At 35.9% G+C, this 22,751-nt stretch overlaps 1 protein-coding gene across 1 annotated transcript in view; it reads left to right on the top strand.

Moving 5' to 3' along the window:
• The first annotated feature begins 210 nt into the window (after positions 1–210).
• Positions 211–22,751, top strand: part of GEMIN2 (gem (nuclear organelle) associated protein 2) — a 27,222-nt gene continuing 4,681 nt past the window's right edge. The window contains 10 exon segments of the mRNA XM_008591013.1: positions 211–305; positions 307–447; positions 803–887; positions 2,534–2,623; positions 2,978–3,037; positions 5,807–5,920; positions 7,337–7,381; positions 8,586–8,654; positions 13,260–13,370; positions 15,111–15,169. Coding sequence (XP_008589235.1) covers positions 262–305; positions 307–447; positions 803–887; positions 2,534–2,623; positions 2,978–3,037; positions 5,807–5,920; positions 7,337–7,381; positions 8,586–8,654; positions 13,260–13,370; positions 15,111–15,169 — 818 coding nt within the window. The 5' untranslated portion in view covers positions 211–261.

The following is a 22,751-nucleotide window of genomic DNA, read 5'->3' as shown; positions in this document are numbered from 1 at the left end:
ACATCTAAGGATCCCTCACTACTAGGGACGCATAAAAGTTAATAACTCTCACTCTTCACCCTAGCCTTAGAAGAGAGAACAGACGGTTCTCCCGGGACCACGTTAAAACCACTTCCCCCTGGAATTAAACTCGCAGAGACTGCCTTATACCACCGGAGACTAAACCTTGGGGCAAGCAGTACGTTTGCTCATGCGCAGTTACACCCCCAAACGGCCGCTGACTTCGCGCCGCACCAAGGTGCCTACGTGTGCGCCTGCGCTATGACCTGGAATGAGCGCATGCGTTCGCCGGGGCTGGCCGGATTGAACCATGGCGTGGGTACCCGCGGAATCCGCAGTGGAAGAGTTAATGCCCCGGCTGTTACCGGTAGAGCCCTGCGACTTGACGGAAGGTTTCGATCCCTCGGTACCCCCGAGGACTCCTCAGGAATACCTGAGGCGGGTCCAGTGAGTGATTTGTCCCTGAGCGGGTGGGCTGGTCGTCTGCCCTGCCCTTGGGCACAGCGCCCGGTGCCCCGCTCGACCCCTGGGGGGGATAAAGCCCCGCTTCTGTTGCCGCCCCAGTCTCGCTTATTCGCTTCTGCCCAAGAATGCTATTGCACGTATCAAGATTAGTGCTCTCAGATTTCTTTGCTTTTAATTCAGATAATTTCAGGGGTATATTGTTTATACCCCTGAAGTCTGGATTTTATTTTATTTTTTCTGATTTTATAATGAAGTATGGAAATGAATCGCTTGTTTTACTACCCATGAGCAAAGCGTAATAGTAATTAAATTACTTGCATTTGTTACTTATTTGTAGGATCGAAGCAGCTCAATGTCCAGATGTTGTGGTAGCTCAAATTGACCCAAAGAAGTTGAAAAGGAAGCAAAGTGTGAATGTTTCTGTGAGTTTTATCAACCGTCTGGGGATCCCCTCATCCCCCAAATTTAAAAGACTAAGGGTCTTCCTATAGTATCCCCCAGTATCAATTAAGATTTGACTACTCCCTACAAAGTTAGACATTTGCTGTACTTTTTCCTCCAGAAGGACAGTTGGCATTTACTGTCTCCAAAGAGGCTTTCAGGAACTCTGGCATTTGTGGAGACTTGCCCATTTTACTTTAGGATCATGATCCAATTCTAAACAGGTATTTAAGTAGGTTATTTATGCTATCCTTTATTTTTTTATTTTTTGGCGACTGGCCGGTAAGGGGATCTGAACCCTTCACCTTGGTGTTATCAGCACCACGCTCTATCCTTTATTTATAAGGAAACTTCCCAGTTTTGTCTTTGTAATTGTTATTGGACTGGTGTTTAATCTTAGTGTACTTTGCATGTTCTGAATTTGATCAGGTTTCTTTTTTTAAGAATGAAACCCAAATGTCTTATATTTTTTCTAGCTACTTACACACTGGACATTTTCTTTCATTTATTTATCCAGCACATTTTTAATTAAGCAACTAGATTTTGCCAGGCACAGGGAATTCAACGGAGGATAAACCAGAAAAGTTCCCTACCCATGTGGAGTTTATGCTGTCCTGAGGAAGACAGAGAGTAAACGAGCAAACAAATTAAATAATTACACATTGTTACTATTGTTATTAAGAAAATAAACATATGAAATGGTCAGTAAATAAGAGGGAGAAATACTTTAGAGTAGCCACAGAACGTTTCTCTCTAATGTAAGGTCAAAGAAGAGTGGCATGTAAAAAATTTTGATAATAATTTCCTTTTTAATTTTCTAAGTAATTTATCTGATAATTATAATTAGGAGATTTTAAGGGCCAGCCCATGGCTCACTCAGGAGAGTGTGGTGCTGATAACACCAAGGCCACGGGTTCAGATCCTATATAGGAATGGCCAGTTAGCTCACAGGCTGAGCATGGTGCTGACAACACCAAGTCAAGGGTTAAGATCTCCTTACCGGTCATCTTTTTAAAAAATAAATAAATAATTAGGAGATTTTAATTCAGACACTATAATGTTTTATATAGTTCCTTTTCAGAAGTTTTTAATTGATGGAACATAATGTCTATATACCTAATTTTTAAAAAGTGACCCTGCAAAGTTTTATTTCAAGGCAATGTGTGATCAGTTGTGAGCTATTTGCTGTTTTAGAAAAGAGAAGTAGACCTTTTGAAGTCAAGTATATTTAAGTTATTTGAGTACATTTTGCTCATACTGAAATATTTTATTTGGAGTATATCTCTCTTTTTGTTTCTAACTGTTGATATTCTAGAACGGTAGGATTATCATTCTATTATCTTCAGGGCTCATGTCATTTAGGTTTCTTAGAAACTCCAACTATAAACCATTCCAGATTTATCTTATTAAAATGAATAAGGATCTGTTCCTAATGTTTTTAACTGGGACATAAATTCGTAAAGTGAAATGCCTACTTTTTTTTTTTTTTACATCAGCACAGTACTCTTTTTTTTTTGTACAGTCTTGATTACCTCTTACTCCTTATCTTGGTCTTTTACTTTGGAAAGGCATGAGATTCCGAGTATACCACTAACATTGATCCTAACATTTATGTACTGTTCTCTAGCTTTCAGGATGCCAGCCTGCCCCTGAAGGTTATTCCCCAACACTTCAGTGGCAACAGCAGCAAGTAGCACAGTTTTCCACTATTCGACAGGTAAGTGTCAAATTTAGCTAAACTAAAACCCCCCTTCAGATTTATTTCTCTAATTAGACTGTAGTTGGAAAAATAAGATTTATGGTTCTGAAGTATACAGAATATTCATGAATTATCGTTTTTTTTTTTTGGCAGCTGGTTGGTGCAGGGATCTAACCCTGGACCTTTGTGTTATCAGCACCATGCTGTAACAAACTGAACTAACAGGCCAGCTCCGAAATTATTGTAATCATTAGACATAATACAGTTTGAAGCATTTTCCATGTTTTATGATGGTTAGAATTATGTGCAGAAACTGATTTTTTTTCAGTTATCCATTCTTTGAAGATCATTGTCTAACTTTTCTTCTTTTAGAGTGTGAACAAACATAGAAATCACTGGAAATCACAACAGTTGGATAGTAATGTGACTATGGTATGTAAGATTCTCAGTTTAAGTTATACAATGTACATACACTTGAAATGCAGTAGTCATATTTACTTTATCTTTAAAGATTCACTTGCTTAGTCCTTGTTATTTTCATTCTTTTCCATATACCATTAATGGTAACAATTCCATTATATTAGTAGTTGTATTGGTCTATTTCTACTGCTTATAAAGAATACCCAAAACTGGATAATTTGTAAAGGAACAATATTTATTGCTTATAGTTTCAGAGGCTGAGAAGTTCAAAATCCAGGGAACACATTTGTGAGGCTCTTGTTCTTGGTGGTGGCTCTACAGTTACACAGGGTATCACATGGTGAAACTGGCAGAAGAGAGAGACTAACCTACACTCTCTCTCTCTTTAAAGCCATCAGAACCACACCCATGACCACCTTTAAACCATCAATGTATTAATCCATTTACTAGAACATGGTTCTCACAATATGATCACCTCTTCAAGGCCTCATCTTTCAATTACCATAATATTATTTCCTACCCTCGTAACACTGTCACAGTGGGGGTTAAGTTTCTAATACATGGACTTTGGGGGACACAATTCAGTCCACAGCAGTGCCTGGAAAGGATAGAATCTGTAGTGCAAATTGTTATTTTCATGACCATTTGAATCCACAGTATCTTGGGAGACTTTGTGTAGGCCTCTACAAGTTTTTAAGGGTTCTTCTAGACATTTACTTTTTAGGAAATAAATATATTTCCAGTGTTTATGAAAAGATTGAATAAAGGCTTATCGGATTTTCCTGATGAGGTAATGGCTCCATGTAGTAAACCCACATTTACACAGAGCGACGTTTCTCAATACTAGTGACATATTAGTGAAGGCTATCGAGCATACTGGAAAGTAGTATTTCCTGCATTTTATCAGGTATGATTTTACACTCTTTAGTGGCTATGTTATATTGAGACTACTCAAAAAAAAGGGAGTTAGGGAAGAGGTGGATACATGTTCCAGGGCAATAGTTTTTAACATTTTAGGGAATTTCTTACTTCTGAGAATCTAGTGAAAGCGATTTATCTTCAGAGGGGAAAAAATGCACCTGTGCACAAAATTTTGCACACAGTTTGAGGTGGTTCATAGATTTAAGATTTTAGAAGCTTCCTCTAGGACACATTGGGAGAAACGGCTGCTTGCATAGCTTTCCTGAGACAACCAGCTGAAAGCTGATTCAATATATGGCATCTCTGTATGCTTCTGCATACCAGTTGGAAGCTCTGCTCTAGGAAAAGTTTGAAGGGAACTAACTTATAAGTTGCCCCTGTCATTTAACTCCTAAAAGGTGTAGCTGGGATTCAAACTCAAATTTGCCTTTCTCTAAAGCTTGTTTCTTTTACTATGCAGTATTGCCTTCCTGCAAGATGGGTGCGTGTGCGTGTGTGTGTGCGTGTGTGTGTGTGTGTGTGTGTGTGTGTGTGTGTGTGTGTGTGTGTGTGGGCGGGTGTGGGGAGGTAAGTAGGTAGATATATTTTCTTCTTATTCAGTGTAAGGACTTTTGGGTACATGCCCCCTAATTCAAAAAGAAGCCACATCAATTACTTTATGATAATATGGTTTTGTCAAAAATGGAAATGACCTAACATAGTTGATTCAATAAACAATAGTCCATCAGAACAGTGGAATATTATGTATCAGTTGTAAATGTTTCTCATGGCAAATGTAAACATTATATAAATAATAAAATGAAAAAATTTTAAATCACACTCTGATGGCAACTATGTTAATATGAGCATTTATTTATTGATTTATCCAGTTATTTATTAACTGAAACAGAAACAGCCTCTGACCTAATAGAGTAATGGGAAACAGTGGATACATTATTGCAGGACAATAGGTTCTAACCTTTTAGAGGTCTCATGTTCATCCTGAGAATCTAATAAAAGCTGCTTATCTTCAGGGAGGAAAAATGCACCTATGCATAATAATGTACAAGGTGATATCTATGAATAAAAGTTGTTTTGTAAAGGTGGTTACATTAAGCTGAATGTTCTCCTCTACTAGTCCTGCTTTTTCTAACTGGCAATATAGAGTACTAGTATATGAAGTATGTAATCATGTTTCCTTACCTGGTATCCTTCTGTCTTTTAAACATTCTTATTGCATTTTTTTCCCAGACTCATTTCCATCTTTATCACCCTCTTTTGCATATACCCTTTCTTGTCAGTACCCATTATAGTGTGATCCCAATTAAACACATACCACATACAGTGTGACCACTTATACACTGTATTTAGTGGAGCTGCCATAACAGACTAGGTGACTTAAAGAACAAAAATTTATATTCTCACAGTCCTGAAAACTTAAAGTCTAAGAACAGGATGTCAGCAGGGTTAGTTTCTTCTGAGGCTTCTTTCCTTGTCTTGCATATAGCCCCTTCTCCCTGTGTCCTCACATGGTCTTTCCTCTGTGCGTGAGAGCTTGTATGTGAGTGAATCCCTGGTGTCTCTTTGTGTGTCCAAATTTCCTCTTATAAGGACACCAGTCAGATTGTATTAGGGCTCACCCTAATGGCCTCATTTTAATTTAACCACCTCTTTAAAAGGCCCTATGTCCAAATACAGTCACATTCTGTGAAACTGGAGGTTAGGGCTTCAACATCTGAATTTTGGGGACACACAATTCTGCCCATAATTGATACTGTATCTTTGTATTGAGGTAGTGAGAATTTTGAGAATCCTCACTTTTTTTTTTACTGTTCAAGATAAAAATAAATGTGGATAAGTAAATTCATTTTTTTCTTCCAGCCAAAATCCGAAGATGAAGAAGGTTGGAAAAAATTTTGTCTGGGTGAAAAGTTATATGCTGAAGGGGCTATTGGACCAGCTACCAGTGAAAGTCCTGGAATTGATTATGTACAAGTAGGTGATATGTGGATTAACAAAACAAAAAACGTTCTAATTTTGCTGCATCACTTAGTATAAGGGGTCAGAAAACTACAATTGGGCCAGATCCAGTCCACAGTCTGTTTTTGTATACCCCATGGGCTAAGAATGGTTTTTACATTTTTAAAGGGTTGTAAAAAAGCAACAAACAAATAATATGTGACTTGAGACTATATGTGGCCTGCAAAACCTAAATGTTTAAGTAAAACTGTTTACTATCTGGCTCTTTATAGAAAATGTTTGCCAACTCCTAACTTAGTTTATTAGGTCTTAAACTCAAAAAGTGGCATCCCAGTTTCTGAAACAATTTACTGTCACTTATTTTAGGTTGGCTTCATATCTCATGTGTTTTATCTGTGTAATAATTTTATTAGTTAAATAGGATTCAGTTTTTTGAAATTATTAAGCATGCGTCAAATAACGAGTTATGAGTAGTACTGGTAACACTAAGATCCAGGGTTTGATCCCTGTGCCTGAAATACAAATTGTACTTAGATGAGAAGATGCCAAACCTCACTTGTAATAGAAATATAAAATATAACTATGCTGAACTGCTATTTTCAGGTAACATAGGGGCAAAGAGAGTTCGATATACTGTGTTGACAAGGGCTGGGAAAACAGGCACTCTTACACATGGTGCAGGAGTATAACACTCACATCTTTGGGGAAGATAATTTGGCACTGTTTCTCATACAATGTATTACATACACTGTTTCTCATACAATGTATTACATACAATGGGTAATATCCTTAATGTATGCTACATTTCAAAACTTTTTTAGTTAAGTGAAGAATTAAAATTTATTTATTTGGGTTATCACAGAATACATACAAGTAAAATATACCATATTAAAAAACCACTTAAGGAAGCGAGAGTTTAATGCATATCTTCTTAAGTTTCTCACAAGTCAGTGGTGTTTTCATGATCAGGGTTGTCAGCATCAAACTCCAAAGTAGACTTTGAATCTAATCAGATTAGTTTTGAAGAATATCATCCTACTTTAATTCCTGAAAATGTTAGCCTTAGCTGAAGACTTTGAAATGATGTGTATGTACAACATATTAATGACATAGTATGTTATAATTTCATCGAATATATTTGATAAGAAGTGAGCTTTTTCAAGTAGTATTTTTTAAAATTTCATACTTTAACATTTCAGTTACTAAAATCATACTTAAAGTTTATATATTCAGATTTCAAGGTGTTATTTTCTTTATGTTACCAACATAATAGTTCCTGGAATGTCTTATTATAATGGGCAATGAAATCATTGTCTTTTATCTATACTTTGTAAACAACAGTATGGCAAGAAATTCACCATTTTGGGAAAAAAAATGAAGCCCCTCCTCTAAACATCATTTAGTAAATTTCATTCTCATTTTTTCTTACAGATTGGTTTTCCCCCCTTGCTTAGTATTGTTAGCAGAATGAATCAGGTAAAATCCATGTAATAATAAGGATATATGCATTCTTTTGTTTGCAATGTCTGTGCAAGTATTTGAATACATTTACTGAATACTTACAGTATGGAAGACCTTGCTTGTCCTAAGCTCTTCGGTGGTTATTTAATGTTCACTACAACTTTACATGGGGAGTTGTTATTAATATCCATTCTTTTAGATTAGGAAACAAAATTTGAGGTTAAGTAATTTGGAGGTGGTTTTTCAGCAAGTAAATGGCAACACTGAATTTCAGTACCAGGTAGATCTAACTCCAGAGCTTATGCTATTGGGGCGCTAAAGTATTCAGTTGTGTACATTTTAGTTATGTCTTAGATTCTCGGGTTTGAGTTAAGTACTGAGTTCAGTTGCCATTTCCAGTTCTAGACATCCTACACATTTCATCGAGATGGAAATACCAAATTTTTTGGATCAAAAGGGGAGAATTATGGAATTTGGTTTACAGTGTTTTAGCAGCAGGGACTCTGTTATCCATTTAAAAGGCAAATAAAAACTTTTTTCTGTTTTGCTTTCACATAGCATCTCTTGGAAGGTGCTTTCATCTCTTGAAAGATTTTTTTTTTTTGAGGTTCATACTCTGTTAAATCATGCATAATTCATCTGCTAAAGCTGGGGGAGAAATCATACACAGGCTGACAATTTCACTTATTTGATCATTTGCATTAATATATTGTAGCAGTTGTAGTAAATTCCATCAGTGTGATTCTTTTGTTTGAAAGCATCCAACTATATTTGAGTAAGCCAGAGAATATTTTCAAGAGTTTGGTAAGTTCTGTCTGTATAGCTTTAAAACAGTTCTTTCTCTAGCTAATTTTCTCTTTAGATTTGTACTTTGATTTAATTTGACTTGGGAAATAAAGTATTTATGCAAAGACTCCTTTTTTAAGAGCATGTGAAATTTTTCAAGTAGTTACAAACTAAATCCTAGGATTTAAACGAAGGCATTAGTTGATATATGAAAATGTAAAAATATTTGTCTTAAAAGCCTCTTATTGAGTGAGCCATTTAATCAAATTACTGATTAGAGTCACAGTTTTCTTTGGAAGTCTGAAGAATGAGACTATCAGAGTTGATTTCTAAGTAAACTTAATGAAACTCATGTTGGACTTGTTAGTGTTTTATTACTGATACAATTCTTCCCCACCTCCCCACTACTTGTTTTTTTTGTTTTGTTTTTTAGGCAACAGTAACTAGTGTTTTGGAATACCTGAATAATTGGTTTGGAGAAAGAGACTTTACTCCAGAACTGGTAGTATTGCATCTTTTTATTTTCATAATGCAGGCAAAGTTATATATTATATATGAGACGTGACTCTACAGTATTTATATTTATATATGTATATGTGTATGTGTAGATATATATATACACACACACACAAGGGGTCGTCAAAAAGTTCGTGGAAAGATTCCATAGAACTGTACATGTAATCTGAACTATACTTTTTTGTAGTGAAATAAGGAACTTACACCAGAATAAATCAACATTCTACTCTCTATTGAAAAAGTCTCACTTTGAGAAAAAAAATGACAACTAAAGAGTTGATTCCTATCCTGGTACAAGCTACTTATTTTGTTGTGGACCAGTAACAAACAGGTCACAGACTGGCAACCAGTCTGCAGACCCCACTTTGAGTAACACTGGCTTAAAGAAGTTTGAAATGCATTTTCTAAAATGGCCTTGAAGTTCAGTTCAAAAAAGTATCAGAAATAACAATAGTAGCAAGCACTACATGCCAGGCATTGTTCTAAGGAACAAGGTGATAACTCATGGAACCTTCCAATAACCTATGTTATTATCCCATTTTACAGATAAGGAAATTAAAGCATACAGGGCAAGAGTTCAGTAATATGCTTGAAGTCACACAGCTCTTAGCTGGCAGACTCAAACCATGCAATCTGGTTCTAGGATCTGTGCTCCTAATAACTACACTACACTTTATTTTAATACTTTATATTCACAGCTTATTTTTCAACTTCAAAATTGGATAAATTTGGTGGGTATTATATAAATCTGTTACCTGAGGCTCCAGAGCTACCTTTCGAGACCTGTATAATCTTTGCCTTCCAGAAGTTTATAGTCTCCTGGGAAAGACAGATAAACCAACATTGCATTATAGGGTGTATTAAGTTTCCCAGCTTACTTCAGCAAAGTGGCTTAGATAAATCACTTTTATAAGTACAATGACCATATTCTTTATCAGCACATTTCATTTTACAGTTTTATGTCTTTATCCTTTTAAATCTGTACTATATACCATGTACTTTTTTTTTTTTTTATCCTTTTTGTCTTTTTTCGTGACTGGTAATGGGATCGCAACCCTCGGTGTCGCATCCGCACCGCGCTCAACCAGTGAGCGGACCGGTCTCTATATGGGATCCGAACCCTCGGCGGGAGCGCCGCCGTGTTCCCAAGCGCCGCACTCTACCGAGTGTGCCACCAGGCCGGCCCTACCATGTACTTTTTATAGGGAAAAAATGTATATGTTTAAGATCACTGTTTCGGCTTCTTTCAATGGTTATACATGTCTTTTACATAGTTATAATCAATGTGTGTGTATGTATATTTTTTAGCTTACATTTCTTACATATATTTCTATATGATAATGTAATTCACATAATTGCAATTGTCTTATTGTCTCTTAGTTTACTTTGATTCTCTTATTATCAACCATTTGGGTTCTTCCTCATGTTTTACAATCACGAGTAAATTACAAACATTTATACTAACTTATTTTTTTATTATTAATTTCTCAGGATGTTTCTAGATTAGGATTATTGGATCATGGTTTTATAAGGATCAAGATTTTATAAGCCTTTGTTACGTTTGCCAGGTTGGTCTCCAGAAGAAACAAACCAGTTTATAATACCATCAGTAATGGACACTTACATTTATTTCTCGTCTCTGCAACCCCACTTTAAGTTGAACCATATGAAATTGCCATTTTTGTAGCTTAAAATGTTTGATTATACCAGTTCCATATGGCTCATTCTAATTTTATAATTTATGTTTATTTTTCTTTTTTTTTTTTTTTCTTGGCTGGCCAGTCCAGGGATCCAAACCCTGGACCTTGGTGTATAATATCCTGATCTAACCAACTGAGCTAACCAGCCAGCCTATTTTTCAAATTTAGCAAATGTGTAGTAGTACTTCAAATTAAATATAATATACATTTCTTTCAATACCAGTGAAACAGTATTTTCCCCTTCTATTGGTATATTAGCTACACCTTTGATCGATAACCTTGTGTTCTTAAGCTGCTTGTTTATTGAAACCTAGAAATTGAATTTAAAATCTTATGTCAATTCTCTATGTTTGATAGTGACCTTTTACTCAAATTATTTATCTGATCTGTTTTCCTCCTTTTTTTTGTTTTTTAACTTTGTTGTGAGAGGTTTTTTTGTTTGTTTTTTTTTTTGTTTTGATTTTGTAAAAACAAAAGAAGCTTCTAACAATTACCCAGTCAAGAGGGTGATAAATTTGGCTTTGCCTGCTATTTAGTGAAAGGATATTACCAAAAAGTGTAGTTGTGTTGCCAGAGGAACCATTAAAGTGTTTCTGAATAACTGACAACTGATTCACTGAATTTTAACATTGACTAATTATTTAAATCTTATTTTGAGTAATGAAACTCTTAAATCAAAGGTGTTCAATTCCTCTATCCAAGTAACCATGCCATCAGAATTCTGGTACTGAGAATATCAGTGTTTAAAGTAAAAACCTGTGTTACAGGATATTTGCTTATCACAAATTAACAGAAGGAAGAAAGGACCTTTTATTTTTTTCTTTATTTAGTATTATTTGTCTAATATGTTTTTTTTTTTTAAAGATGACTGGTAAGGGGATCTTAACCCTTGATTGGTGTTGTCAACACCACGCTCTCCCAAGTGAGTTAACCAGCCATCCCTATATAGGGATCCAAACCTGTGGCCTTAGTGTTATCAGCACTGCACTCTACCAAGCGAGCCACGTGCCAGCCCTCTAATATGTTTTTTATAAATACAGCCTTATTTTACCATCCAAATGTTGAAGCTAATTTATTAAGAAAGATTTTCAGCGTTTTGGTTTTGGGTTTTTTTTTTTAATTTTTTAGTATTTTCACAGTGTGTTCACTGACTTTGAGAGAAAGAACCTTTCAGTATAAATTCATTTTAGACAATCAGAAGTTTTGAGCAACTTCTGAGTGTAGAGGATATTTGAATACCTGAATGCTGTCTTTATATAGGAAACTTATCCCTGAAGATTTGATTCAAGTTAAAATGTATGATTTTCTTTTTTTAAACTGTAAAAGAGAATTTCAATATTTGTAAAAAGAAACCTGGATGTGAATGTTTTTAGAAAAAGTCTTATTATTGATTTGGGGTTCCCTGAGGAACCAAGTATGTTGCATAAATTGTTATTTAAACTTTGTTCTAATATTCTCTATGTTTCCCCAAAGGGATATGTTACTCAGAATAAACTGAGTCATATACACTACAGGTAGAAATATGATTGGTATAACCTTTCTGGAGTATAATTTGGTAATTATATCTCAGAAACTTTAATGAACATACATGTGCTTTGACACCACCATTTTACTTGTAATATTTAATAAATATTTCCCATGTTGTTAAATGGGGTTAAGAAGGGAATGTTAAGTTCCATGTTGAGATTATTTATTATGTATTATTATTATTATAGAAAATGCTTATTAAGTATTACAAGTAAAAAAAAGCTACAAAATGTTGTTATAATGTTGAAGGATTATTGAAATAAGTTGTACATATAAATAGGAAAAAGACAAACATTTTAGAAATTAGCAAAAATTTTATCTCCATGATGGGACTGCAGGTTTGTTTTTTCCTTTGTGTTTTTGGTGTTCTTCATAGTTTTTCTGCACTGAATACAAAATATATTAGTTATGTAAGGGGAAAGAAAAATCCCTGTTAAAAGGGAGCAGGGATAAATTCTGCCTGTCATGATATTTCATCTACAGTATTGTTCCTTTGTATGGATCCAGGAGACAAAATTATAAAATTACAAAATGATTTGTTTATCTGTCCACAGAGGGCAAAGAAAAAAGTGTATCTCAAGTTTTGCAAGGATTTATACACATCTTAATGTAGTTTTCTGCTTATGAATGAGAACTTTAGCTGTAGTAAGAATCTCTGAAATGAACTCTTTGGAGGCCAGGGAATATTTTAAAGTATCCAGTGTCATATGTCTACAAGATACAAGATATCACCTGGCTGTCCAAATGATCTTTCGTTGTCTATATCCAAACATAATATAGTTAAACGTTCTATGGATTTATTCATAGAAAATAACCAGGCACAACATTAGACATTTTTTTTTTCCTTTTTGTCTTTTTTCGTGTCTGGCAACGGGTCCGCAACCCTCAGTGTCGCGCCCGTACCGGACCGGGACCGGCAACGGGATCGCAACCCTCGGTATCGCGCCCGCACCTCGCTCAGCCAGTGAGTGGGAACCGGTCTGTATGTGGGATCCGAACCCTCGGCGGGAGGCGCACTGTAGCAGTGCGCCACCGGGCTGGCCCCCCTCTTAAGTTTCAACTCTTTTCTATTTCATACTTTTCTAGGTCTAGACTACATGGAAATAATTCAAGCTTGTGCCTAGTCATGTTGGAGACAGCTGGAATATGAATAAAACCTTTTTTTTTTTTTTTTTCACCTCGCTCAGCCAGTGAGCGGGAACCGGTCTGTATGTGGGATCCGAACCCTCGGCGGGAGCGCCGCCGCACTCCCAAGCGGCGCACTGTAGCAGTGTGCCATCGGGCCGGCCCAACATTAGACATTTTTAAAAACAAGTTAAACTATGGTTCAGTATTTGTCTGATTATTTTCAAAATTCTATTTAGGGAAGATGGCTTTATGCTTTGTTGGCTTGTCTTGAAAAACCTTTGTTACCTGAGGCTCATTCACTGATTCGGCAGCTTGCAAGAAGGTGCTCTGAAGTGAGGCTCTTAGTGGTAAGTTGTTGCTTACTATTTCAAATTGAAAGCACACACCAATTTATATGGTGGTAAAGTAGGATTCCAATGAAATAGGAAAACGTGGAATATTTTATTAGTTGGGATTAGATTTGGCCACATAATAGAAAACCCAAAATAATGTAGCTTAAATAAAATGGAGATGCTTTTCTAGATATAGGAAGTCTGAAGGTAGGCAGACAAGGTCTAAGATGGCAGTAACTCAGACCTTTGAGTTCTGCCATATGTGGCTTCCAATGTCAAACTCCTGTCATGATCCAAGATCTCTGCTGGAGCTTTGGCCATTATACTGTATTTTGTTATAAGTGGCTTGAAAGAAGAGAAGAAGGCCATCCCCTTTAAACCTTCCCAGAGATTACACAAGCATTCTGGCTATTTAGCTCATTGGCCAGAGTTCAGTCACATGGCTATAGAAGACTGCAGGAAATGTTTACTTTTGGCTGGGTGGCAGTATGCCTAGCTAAAAATAAGCTTCTGTTGCTAAATAGTAAAGGGAAATAAGAAGCTAGAGTGGCCAACAAGCATTCCCTGGTACAATGATTGTTTTGAATTTCTCCAATTAGACCCCTCCTCTAACTGATGCCTGCAGCTTTGCTATATAATCTGATGCCAGATTAAGCCCAGTTCTGATTTTTTTCTTTCCTCCCTGCTTCCCTCCCCAAAACATATATTTGTTCTCCATTCACCACTCCAAAATATTTTCATTGAACTTTCATAATGTGGCCCAACTAACTTTTATAGGGCCCTTGCTCCCAGCAAAATTTACTTGCTGTTCATGAAATATCCCCCATGCTTTATCCCTAGATAAAGCAGAAGTGTCTTTTCATTCTCTTCCAATTTGCATCTAAATGACATTTAATTTTCATAATCTGGCTCATACTCCACCACTTGCTATGGAGCTTTCCCTGGTCCAAACAACGAGAAAGTCTCTCCATCCTCTGTTTTTTAGCATACTTTATCCTTTTTATGGTATTTTACACATTTTTCCTTTTATTAAATCTCATATGTGGATATTTCATCTTCTGTGCTATTAGCAGACATTACATTTTATTCAGCTTCATTTCTTGTAGCACTTGGCACATAGAAGAATTGAAATGTGGTAATATTGTGGAAGTGTGTTTCAAGTTTGCATATGACCTGTCAGTTATAACAACACACAGTAGGTTATTGTGACTTTCCCTTGAAATGTGTAAACATAAATTTCATACTCTGTAAGACTACCTTCCATGTGTCTTGGGCCTGTCACTTTAATATTTAAAATGAACTTTCTAAAATATATAGTTCAGGTATTACCTGCATCATGATTCAGAACCCTGATCTGGAATATTTTCTGGTATGTCTTATCCCAGAAGCCAGAATTTCACTCTTTTCTCAATTGAGTTCCTTAAAATATTTATGAATTTTTTTATTATTATCTAATCAAGACGTAGGCTTTTTGTTGTTCCTCTGATAGAAACCAGGAAAAAGAATTTCTTCCAAGTTATCCTCCTAGAGCCTTCAACTCATTTCTTTTTCTTGTTCAGAAGCTCTTTAAAAGATGATCTTAGATGTTTCTCAAGAAATTACAGTTTTCCCCTTTTTCTCTGAGGATTGCTATTTGGATGTGATGATTACTATCATCTAATAAAATTTTTATGTTTTGCATCTTAAAAGGAAACTTATTTTAAAAATATTAGGGGAGAACAGACTGTATTTAAAATTATCTTTTTCCCCCCCTAGGACAGCAAAGATGATGAGAGGGTTCCTGCTCTGAATCTATTAATCTGTTTGGTTAGCAGGTACAGATATGTAATCGGTTTCTTGCTTATTTGTTCAATTATCAGTGGGGATAGAATGTGCTTAATTTTATTGCATTTGTATTTTTTTAATTGTCTGTGTCCTTTGTTGATTTTCAGTTGGGGCATATTTTTATTTAGTATATGTTTTATTTCATTTCTTACATCAAAATTTGACCTGGAATTTTTTAAAAACTTTCATATTCTAAATTCTAAATAAAACACACAGTTATTTTAGGTCTCTTCCTTGGCATATTTTTGTTCCATTGATCAGTGTTTTTATTCCAATGCCAGTACCTTTTTAAAGCTTTTAATATATTTAAATATTGAGAAGGTAAGTAATCCTGTGTCCATTCTCCCCTAAACAAGACACTTTTTCAGAATATACATATAGTCAACATTTAGTTTATCTACAATGATTATGCTGCTGATGATAATTAACACTGGGCACTTTGTGCCAAACATTTTTCTTAGTGCTTCATAGTAGGGAACTCATTGAATCCTTGTAAGGTAGGTACTTTTATCACTTTACAGATGAGGAAACCATAGCAGAGAGAGGTTAAATAACTTCTTACCATCACAATGCTAGTAAATGGTAGAGCTAGGATCCAAACCTCGGCAGCTTAGTCTAGAGTTAAACTCTTAACTATGCTGATCACAAATGAAGCTAATACTTATACCTCATATGTTGGTAGTAAGGATTAAATGAGAAGATAGAGCAGTGCCCTAGGCACCTTATATTCAGTATGTCTGATCCTTATAACAGTGTAGGGTTTTTTTTTTCTTTTTACAGATGACACAGGTTCAGAAAGGTTGAGAAATTAATGGTTCAGTGAACCAGTAATTAATGAAACTTAGAGATTTAAACATAGCTTCTGACAGCTAATCCCCTGAGATTTTACAGTATTGTGCAACTGTGAAAAAGATAGTCAAGTGTGTTGGTCATGATTTTTTCCTCAAAAAGCTACATAAAAATGGAAAAAGTTCTAGAATACAAAAAGTTCTGAAGTTATAGGCTTCACGAAGGAAGACTTACAGAAGATTATAGAAAGTTTGAAAAAAGGCCTTGATTCTCATTGCACTAGCAGCTTTAACATAAGTAACATATTGTAAGTCTCTTGTTTTCTTGTTGGTTTTGTTTGTTTTGATAGCTTTAAAGCATTAACTGCTAATTCATAGAGATCACCTATTCAAATGAGTAAAATCCTATTCGACTGAGATCAAATAGCTACATGTTTATCCATCTTAATTATTTTACCAATAATAATTAACGTTTTTAAGCTTCTTCTCATGTGGGTTTTCAAATACATACAAACATAGAAGAATAACCACCCCCCCTCAAGACTCATTCATCACCCATCTTCAATGATCATTAACTCTTCACCAGGGTATTTCATTTCTCTCCATCTTTTTTGTTAATATACTTTAAACAAATCCCAGACTTATCATTTCTCCTGTTTTTAGTATGTATCTAGCTGATAAGGACTTATTAAAAACATGACTTCTACCCCAGTAAGGAGGAGAAAGAAAAAAATAAAAATAAAAACATGACTATAATACTGGTAGCAAACCTAATAAATTTAATAATAATTCCATAGTGTCATCTGATGTCCAGTCCATGTTTCATATCCCCTAATTATCTCAAAAATGTCTTTTTACATTTGAGTTGTTCAAATCAGGATCCAAATAAGATCCAGTCGTTGCTTTTTTTTTTTTTTTTTAAAGATGACCAGTAAGGGGATCTTAACCCTTGACTTGGTGTTGTCAGCACCACGCTCACCCAGTGAGCTAACCGGCCATCCCTATAATGGGATCCGAACCTGTGGCCTTGGCGTTATCAGCACCGCACTCTCCCTAGTGAGCCAGGGGCCGGCCCTCAGTCATTGCTTTTGTATGAGATGTCTCAAGTCTCTCCACCAACCCCCTGGGTTTTTTCCTTTGCCATTTATTTGTTGAAGAAACTATAAGATTTGACTTATAAAATTTCTCCTGGTCTGGATTGACTATGTCTCATGGTGGTATTTAATGTGTTCATCTATCCCCCATATTTTCAGTAAACTGGTAGGTAGGTCTAGAGGCCTGATTATTTGGAGTGTTTTTTGTTTGTTTGACAAGACTCCATGGGTGCTGATGTGTCACATCAGGAGGCATATATCTAGTTGTTCTACTTTTAGTGTTGATAAAATTGATCACTGGGTTTAGTAAAGTTCATACCTTTTACCAGTTGGTTTGGACAGCCATTGATGATTATTTCTTAGATCCATTATTTCACTGGCAATTAAATAATGCTGTGTTTTCTATCATTCCCTACTCATGTATTAGCTAGAATTTTTCTCTAAAAAAATAACTTCCCTTCAACAACTTGGTTACCTTGAAATGTAATTTATAAAACAAACAAATAAACCAGGATATGTGCTAGCTTCTTTCTCTTTATTTACTAATTTTTAGGTTAATGAGAGGTGGCCTAGCAGTTTCTAAAGATGACCAATAAGGTTGTATCTATTTTTGGATTATCATTTTGCACTTTAGAATTTTAACATTTGATGTACAGCCAGCCATCCGTATCCACAGTTTCCACATCTGCATACTCAATCAACCGTAGATCAAAAATTAAAAAAAAAAAAAAATAACAACAATGAAAAGTAATACAAATAAAAAAATACAGTATAACAACTATTTACATAGCATTTACATTGTGTTGGGTATTAAAAAATAATCTAGAGATGATTTAAATTATACAGGAGGGAGGCTATGTATAGGTTATTATGCAAATACTAGGCGATTTTATATCAAGGACTGGGACCTCTGTGGATTTTGGTATGCGCAGGGGTCCTATAACCAATTTACTGAAGATACATCCTCTCATATACTTTATATAGTTGCATACTGTATGTTTAGGGAATAATGACAAGGAAAAAAGTCTGTACATGTTCACTACAGAGGAATTTTTTTTTTCCCCCGAATATTATTGATCCACAGTGGATTGAATCTACAAATGTGGAACCCACGGATATGGAAGGCCAACTCAATTTCAATCCATTTAATCATTCTTTTTGATGCTCGAATTGTTCTGTCTTTGGCCAGTGGGAGCACTTAAGGTCAATTCCAATCTCCTTTTGACACGACCCTTAGTGGTCTTTTATAGCTTTCTTACTTCCTGGTATGCCAAGATGATTCATACGTATCTTGCGCATTTCCAGTTCCAGATCTGGAATCAGTCTTTTCTCCTGGGAGTGATGGTTCCTTTTTGTTAAAGTAAAAAATGTTATTTAGAGACCACAATTTGGACACTAGGAAAGCTAGTTCTTATTAAGCTAGTCATTGCTTTTATTCCTTTTCAGTCAACGGAGCTAGGAAATGTTTTTTAGCAAAAGACAAATAAAATCCTGAGTTCAAATTAAAATTTTAGTTAAAATTTAAAATTAAATAATTTTTCCTTTAATGTTATATTTCTTTTTCCTATGCTGAAAATTCTGGTTTCTGACAACATTAACATAACTATTGGCTTTATTCTAAAATATGTATAATAGTTTCAGAATAATAATAGCAGTGTTACTGAAAGTACAACTATTGAAATATTTAAGAATTTCTTTCAGTTCTTTTTGTCTCTGATTTATCTCATTAGGGACATACAGTCAGAATGTAGTGTTTAAATTCATTTGAAATTATGCTGTGTGGTATGCCACCAACTTGATACATGGAAAAATTCATTTGGTGGAATTTGATTATTGATTTTAAAACTTTAATCTTGTTGCTCTCTGCTCCACCGTTTCTGCCATGCGAGACCCCTGGGTCTCTGTCCCAACCACCAAGACCCTCACCAGATATGTTCTTTGGACTTTGGACTTCCCAGCCTCCGAAACTGCTTCACAGGAACCTGGCCAGGCAAGACCCTGCCCTTGAGAGGCCTGCTCCACTGACCCTGAAGCCCTGAGAGAGCAACAGGTAGCCAAGCTTTAGCAACACTTCCTGCCACTACTGCAGACACCAGGATAAAATGAGTGGACCATGACAGCCTCTGCCACAGTAACTGCTGCTATAAGGACAGCTTGCTGCCAAAACAGAAGCCACCACTACCTCATAGGTTTTCTGGTGACCATTCATCGACATAGACAGTAGTGACACCAGCAGAGCCCAGGGAGAGAAGAAAGAAAAAAGAGAAAACCCATTTGGAGTCACCCATTTAAACTGAGGAGTGCTAGTCTACCCCAGTGCACCTAATAGAGTCAGGGTGAGCTAGCCACAGTGCCAACAGTCTTGCCCAGGAGCACCCACTATAACCTAAGAGTGACAAGACTCCAAGGCGCTATCCCCCAAATTTGAGAACTTGCTTGTCTCCTGATGATCCAATGTAGAATCACCAACCTCAGCAAAGAAATAATAAGTGTCCTTGGGAATAGGTCACAGTGGCACTCTTACACAACTCCAACACTGAATTCAGCCAAAATACCTTCACAGAGACTACAGTATGGTGTCTACCTGGATCTAATACTAGAGCACCCCATTCAACCGTCATTATAAAACACACCTGCAAGAGGTGTGCTAACCCCACTCCAGAGTAATTTCTCTTCCTACAGAGAAATACTAGAAATATGAAAGAAAAGAAAGTATGACACCACCAAAGGAATATGATAACTCTCAAGTACTAGATCCTGTAGAACAGGAAGTCCTTGAAATGATTGATAAGGAATTTTGACCTACAATTCTTTTTTTTTTTTTTTTGTCTTTTTTCGTGTCTGGCAACGGATTGCAACCCTCAGTGTCGCGCCCGTACCGGACCAGGACCGGCAACAGGATCACAACCCTCGGTGTTGCGCCCACACCTCGCTCACCCAGTGAGCGCATGGGATCCGAACCCTCGGCGGGAGCGCTGCCGCACTCCCAAGCGGCGCACTGTAGCAGTGCGCCACCAGGCCGGCCCAGACCTACAATTCTAAGGAAACTAAATGAGATGCAAGAAGACTCAGACAACACAATGAAATGAGAAACAGTATACAGGACCTGAAAGAGGAAATGTACAAAGAAGTCAGTTCTCTGAAAAAGAACATAGCAGAGCTTGTGGAGCTGAAGGATTCATTCAATGAAATAAAAAACACAACAGAGAGCTTCAACAGCACACTAGAGGCAGAAGAGAGAATTTCTTTTTTTTTTTTTTTTTAAAGATGACTGGTAAGGGGATCTTAACCCTTGACTTGGTGTTGTCAGCACCACACTCTCCCGAGTGAGCCACAGGCCGGCCCAGAAGAGAGAATTTCTGATCTTGAAGATGGCCTGTTCGTAATAACACAGACAGACAAAAAAAAGAGAAAAGAATGTTAAAAACTGAAGAAAATCTAAGAGAGATAGCAGACAACTTTAAGTGCTCAAATATCCAAATCATGCGTATTCCAGAAGGGGAGGAAAAAGGAAATGGCATTGAAAACATATTCAACGAAATAATATCTGAATACGTTCCAGGTATAGGGAAAGATACAGATCTTCAGATTCAGAGGACTCAAAGATCCCCAAACATATTTAACCCAAAAAGATCCTCTTCAAGACATGTTATAATCAAACTAGCAAAACTCAAAAACAGAGAGAATCTTAGAAACATCAAATCACCTATAACGAAGCCCATATAAGACTAACATGAGAATTTTCTTCAGAAACCCTAAAAGCAAGAAGAGAATGGGATGATATATTCAAAATACTAAAAGACAAAAATTGTCAGCCAAGAATACTTTACACAGCAAGGCTATCCTTCTGAAATGGAGGACAAATAGTATATTTCCTAGACAAACTGTAGGAGTTCACTACCACACAACCAGCCTTACAAGAAATTCTCCAGAAAGGGCTGGGTCTGGTACCTGAAAAACAACCATTACTATGATGAATACTCAAGAAAGAACAAAATCCACCAGTAAAATAAAAGTGCTAACAATAAAGAGAAAAAAGTTTATCTACCATACCAAGAAACCAACAAACACAGAAGACAAACACTAAATCAGAAAGAAAGGAACAAAAGATATTTAAAACATCCAAACAAAATCAATAAAAATGCCTGGAATAAATCAACACCTTTCAGTAATAACTCTTAATGTAAAAGGATTAAATTCCCCACTTAAATGACTCAGACTGACTGATTGGATTAAAAAGATGGACCCAACAATATGCTGCCTTCAAGAGATTCACCTCACCTGTAATGACACACATAGACTAAGAGTGAAACGATGGAAAAAGATATACCATGCAAATAGAAATGAAAAACAAGCTGGAGTAGCTAGTCTTATATCAATAATATAGATTTTAAACCAAAAACCATAAGAAAAGACAAAGAAAGCCACTATATAATGATAAAAGGATCTATCCAACAAGAAGAAATAAAAATCAAATATATATGCACCCAGCATCGGAGCAGCCAGATACATAAAGCAAACACTATTAGATCTAAAGAAAGAAAGAGACACTAATACAGTAATAGTAGGGGACCTGAACACCCCACTCTCAAAATGGGACAGATCATCTAGGCAAAAAAATCAACAGAGAAATAGAAGATCTAAACAGCACTTTAGACCAATTGGACTTGGCAGACATCATCAGCACATGAAACGTTCTCTAGGATAGACCACATGTTAGGTCACAAATCAAGTCTCAGCAAATTCAAAAAAATTGGAATTATTCCATGTATTTTTTCAGACCACAATGAATTAGAACCAGAAATCAATAACAAATGAAACTCTGGAAACTATACAAATACATAGAAATTAAACAACATTCAACTTAATGACATGTGAGTCCAAGAAGAAATTAAACAGGAAATCAAAAAATTTATTGAAACTAATGAAAATAATGACACATCATACCAAAACCTGTGGGATATTTCAAAAGCAGTACTAACGGGGCAATTTATCACAATAAATGCTTGCTTCAGAAAAATGGAAAGATGGCAAGTAAACAACCTAATACTTCACTTTAAAGAACTAGAAAAATCCAAACCCAAAGTTAGTAGACGGAAAGAAATAATTAAGATCAGAGCAGAACTAAATGAAATGGAAACTCAAAAAACAATACAAAAGATCAATGAAACAGAAAGCTGGGTTTTTGAGAAGGCAAATAATATTGACAAGCCATTAGCAAGGCTAACTAAAAAAAGAAGAGAGAAGAAACAAATAAAACTTAGAAATGAAAAAGATATTGCAACTGATACGTCAGAAATATAATGAATCATTTGAGACTACTATAAACAACTATATGCCAACAAATTTGAAAATCTGGAGGGAATGGATAAATTTCTGGACACACACAAACTACCAAGACTGAGCCAATAGGAAATCTGAACCGATCAATAAAAATCAAAGAGACTGAAGCTGTAATCAGCAGTCTCCCGACAAAGAAAAGCCCAGGACCAGATGGCTTCACTGCAGAGTTCTACCAAACTTTTTATTTTGTATTTTTTTTTTATTTTTTATTTTTGTCAATATACAATGTAGTAGTTATTGTGTCCCATAACCAAAACCTCCCTCCCTCCTCCCTCTCCCCCCTCCCACCCAGATGAGTCCCCTCCATTTTCTCATTGTAAGAGCTTCAAAAAAAAAAAAAAAAAAAA

This window comes from Galeopterus variegatus, unplaced genomic scaffold (assembly GCF_000696425.1).
Source record: "Galeopterus variegatus unplaced genomic scaffold, G_variegatus-3.0.2 Scaffold6561, whole genome shotgun sequence".
NCBI lineage: Eukaryota > Metazoa > Chordata > Mammalia > Dermoptera > Cynocephalidae > Galeopterus > Galeopterus variegatus.
The sequence above is the reverse complement of the archived record's forward strand: the minus strand, read 5'-3'. Positions and strand labels throughout refer to the sequence as shown.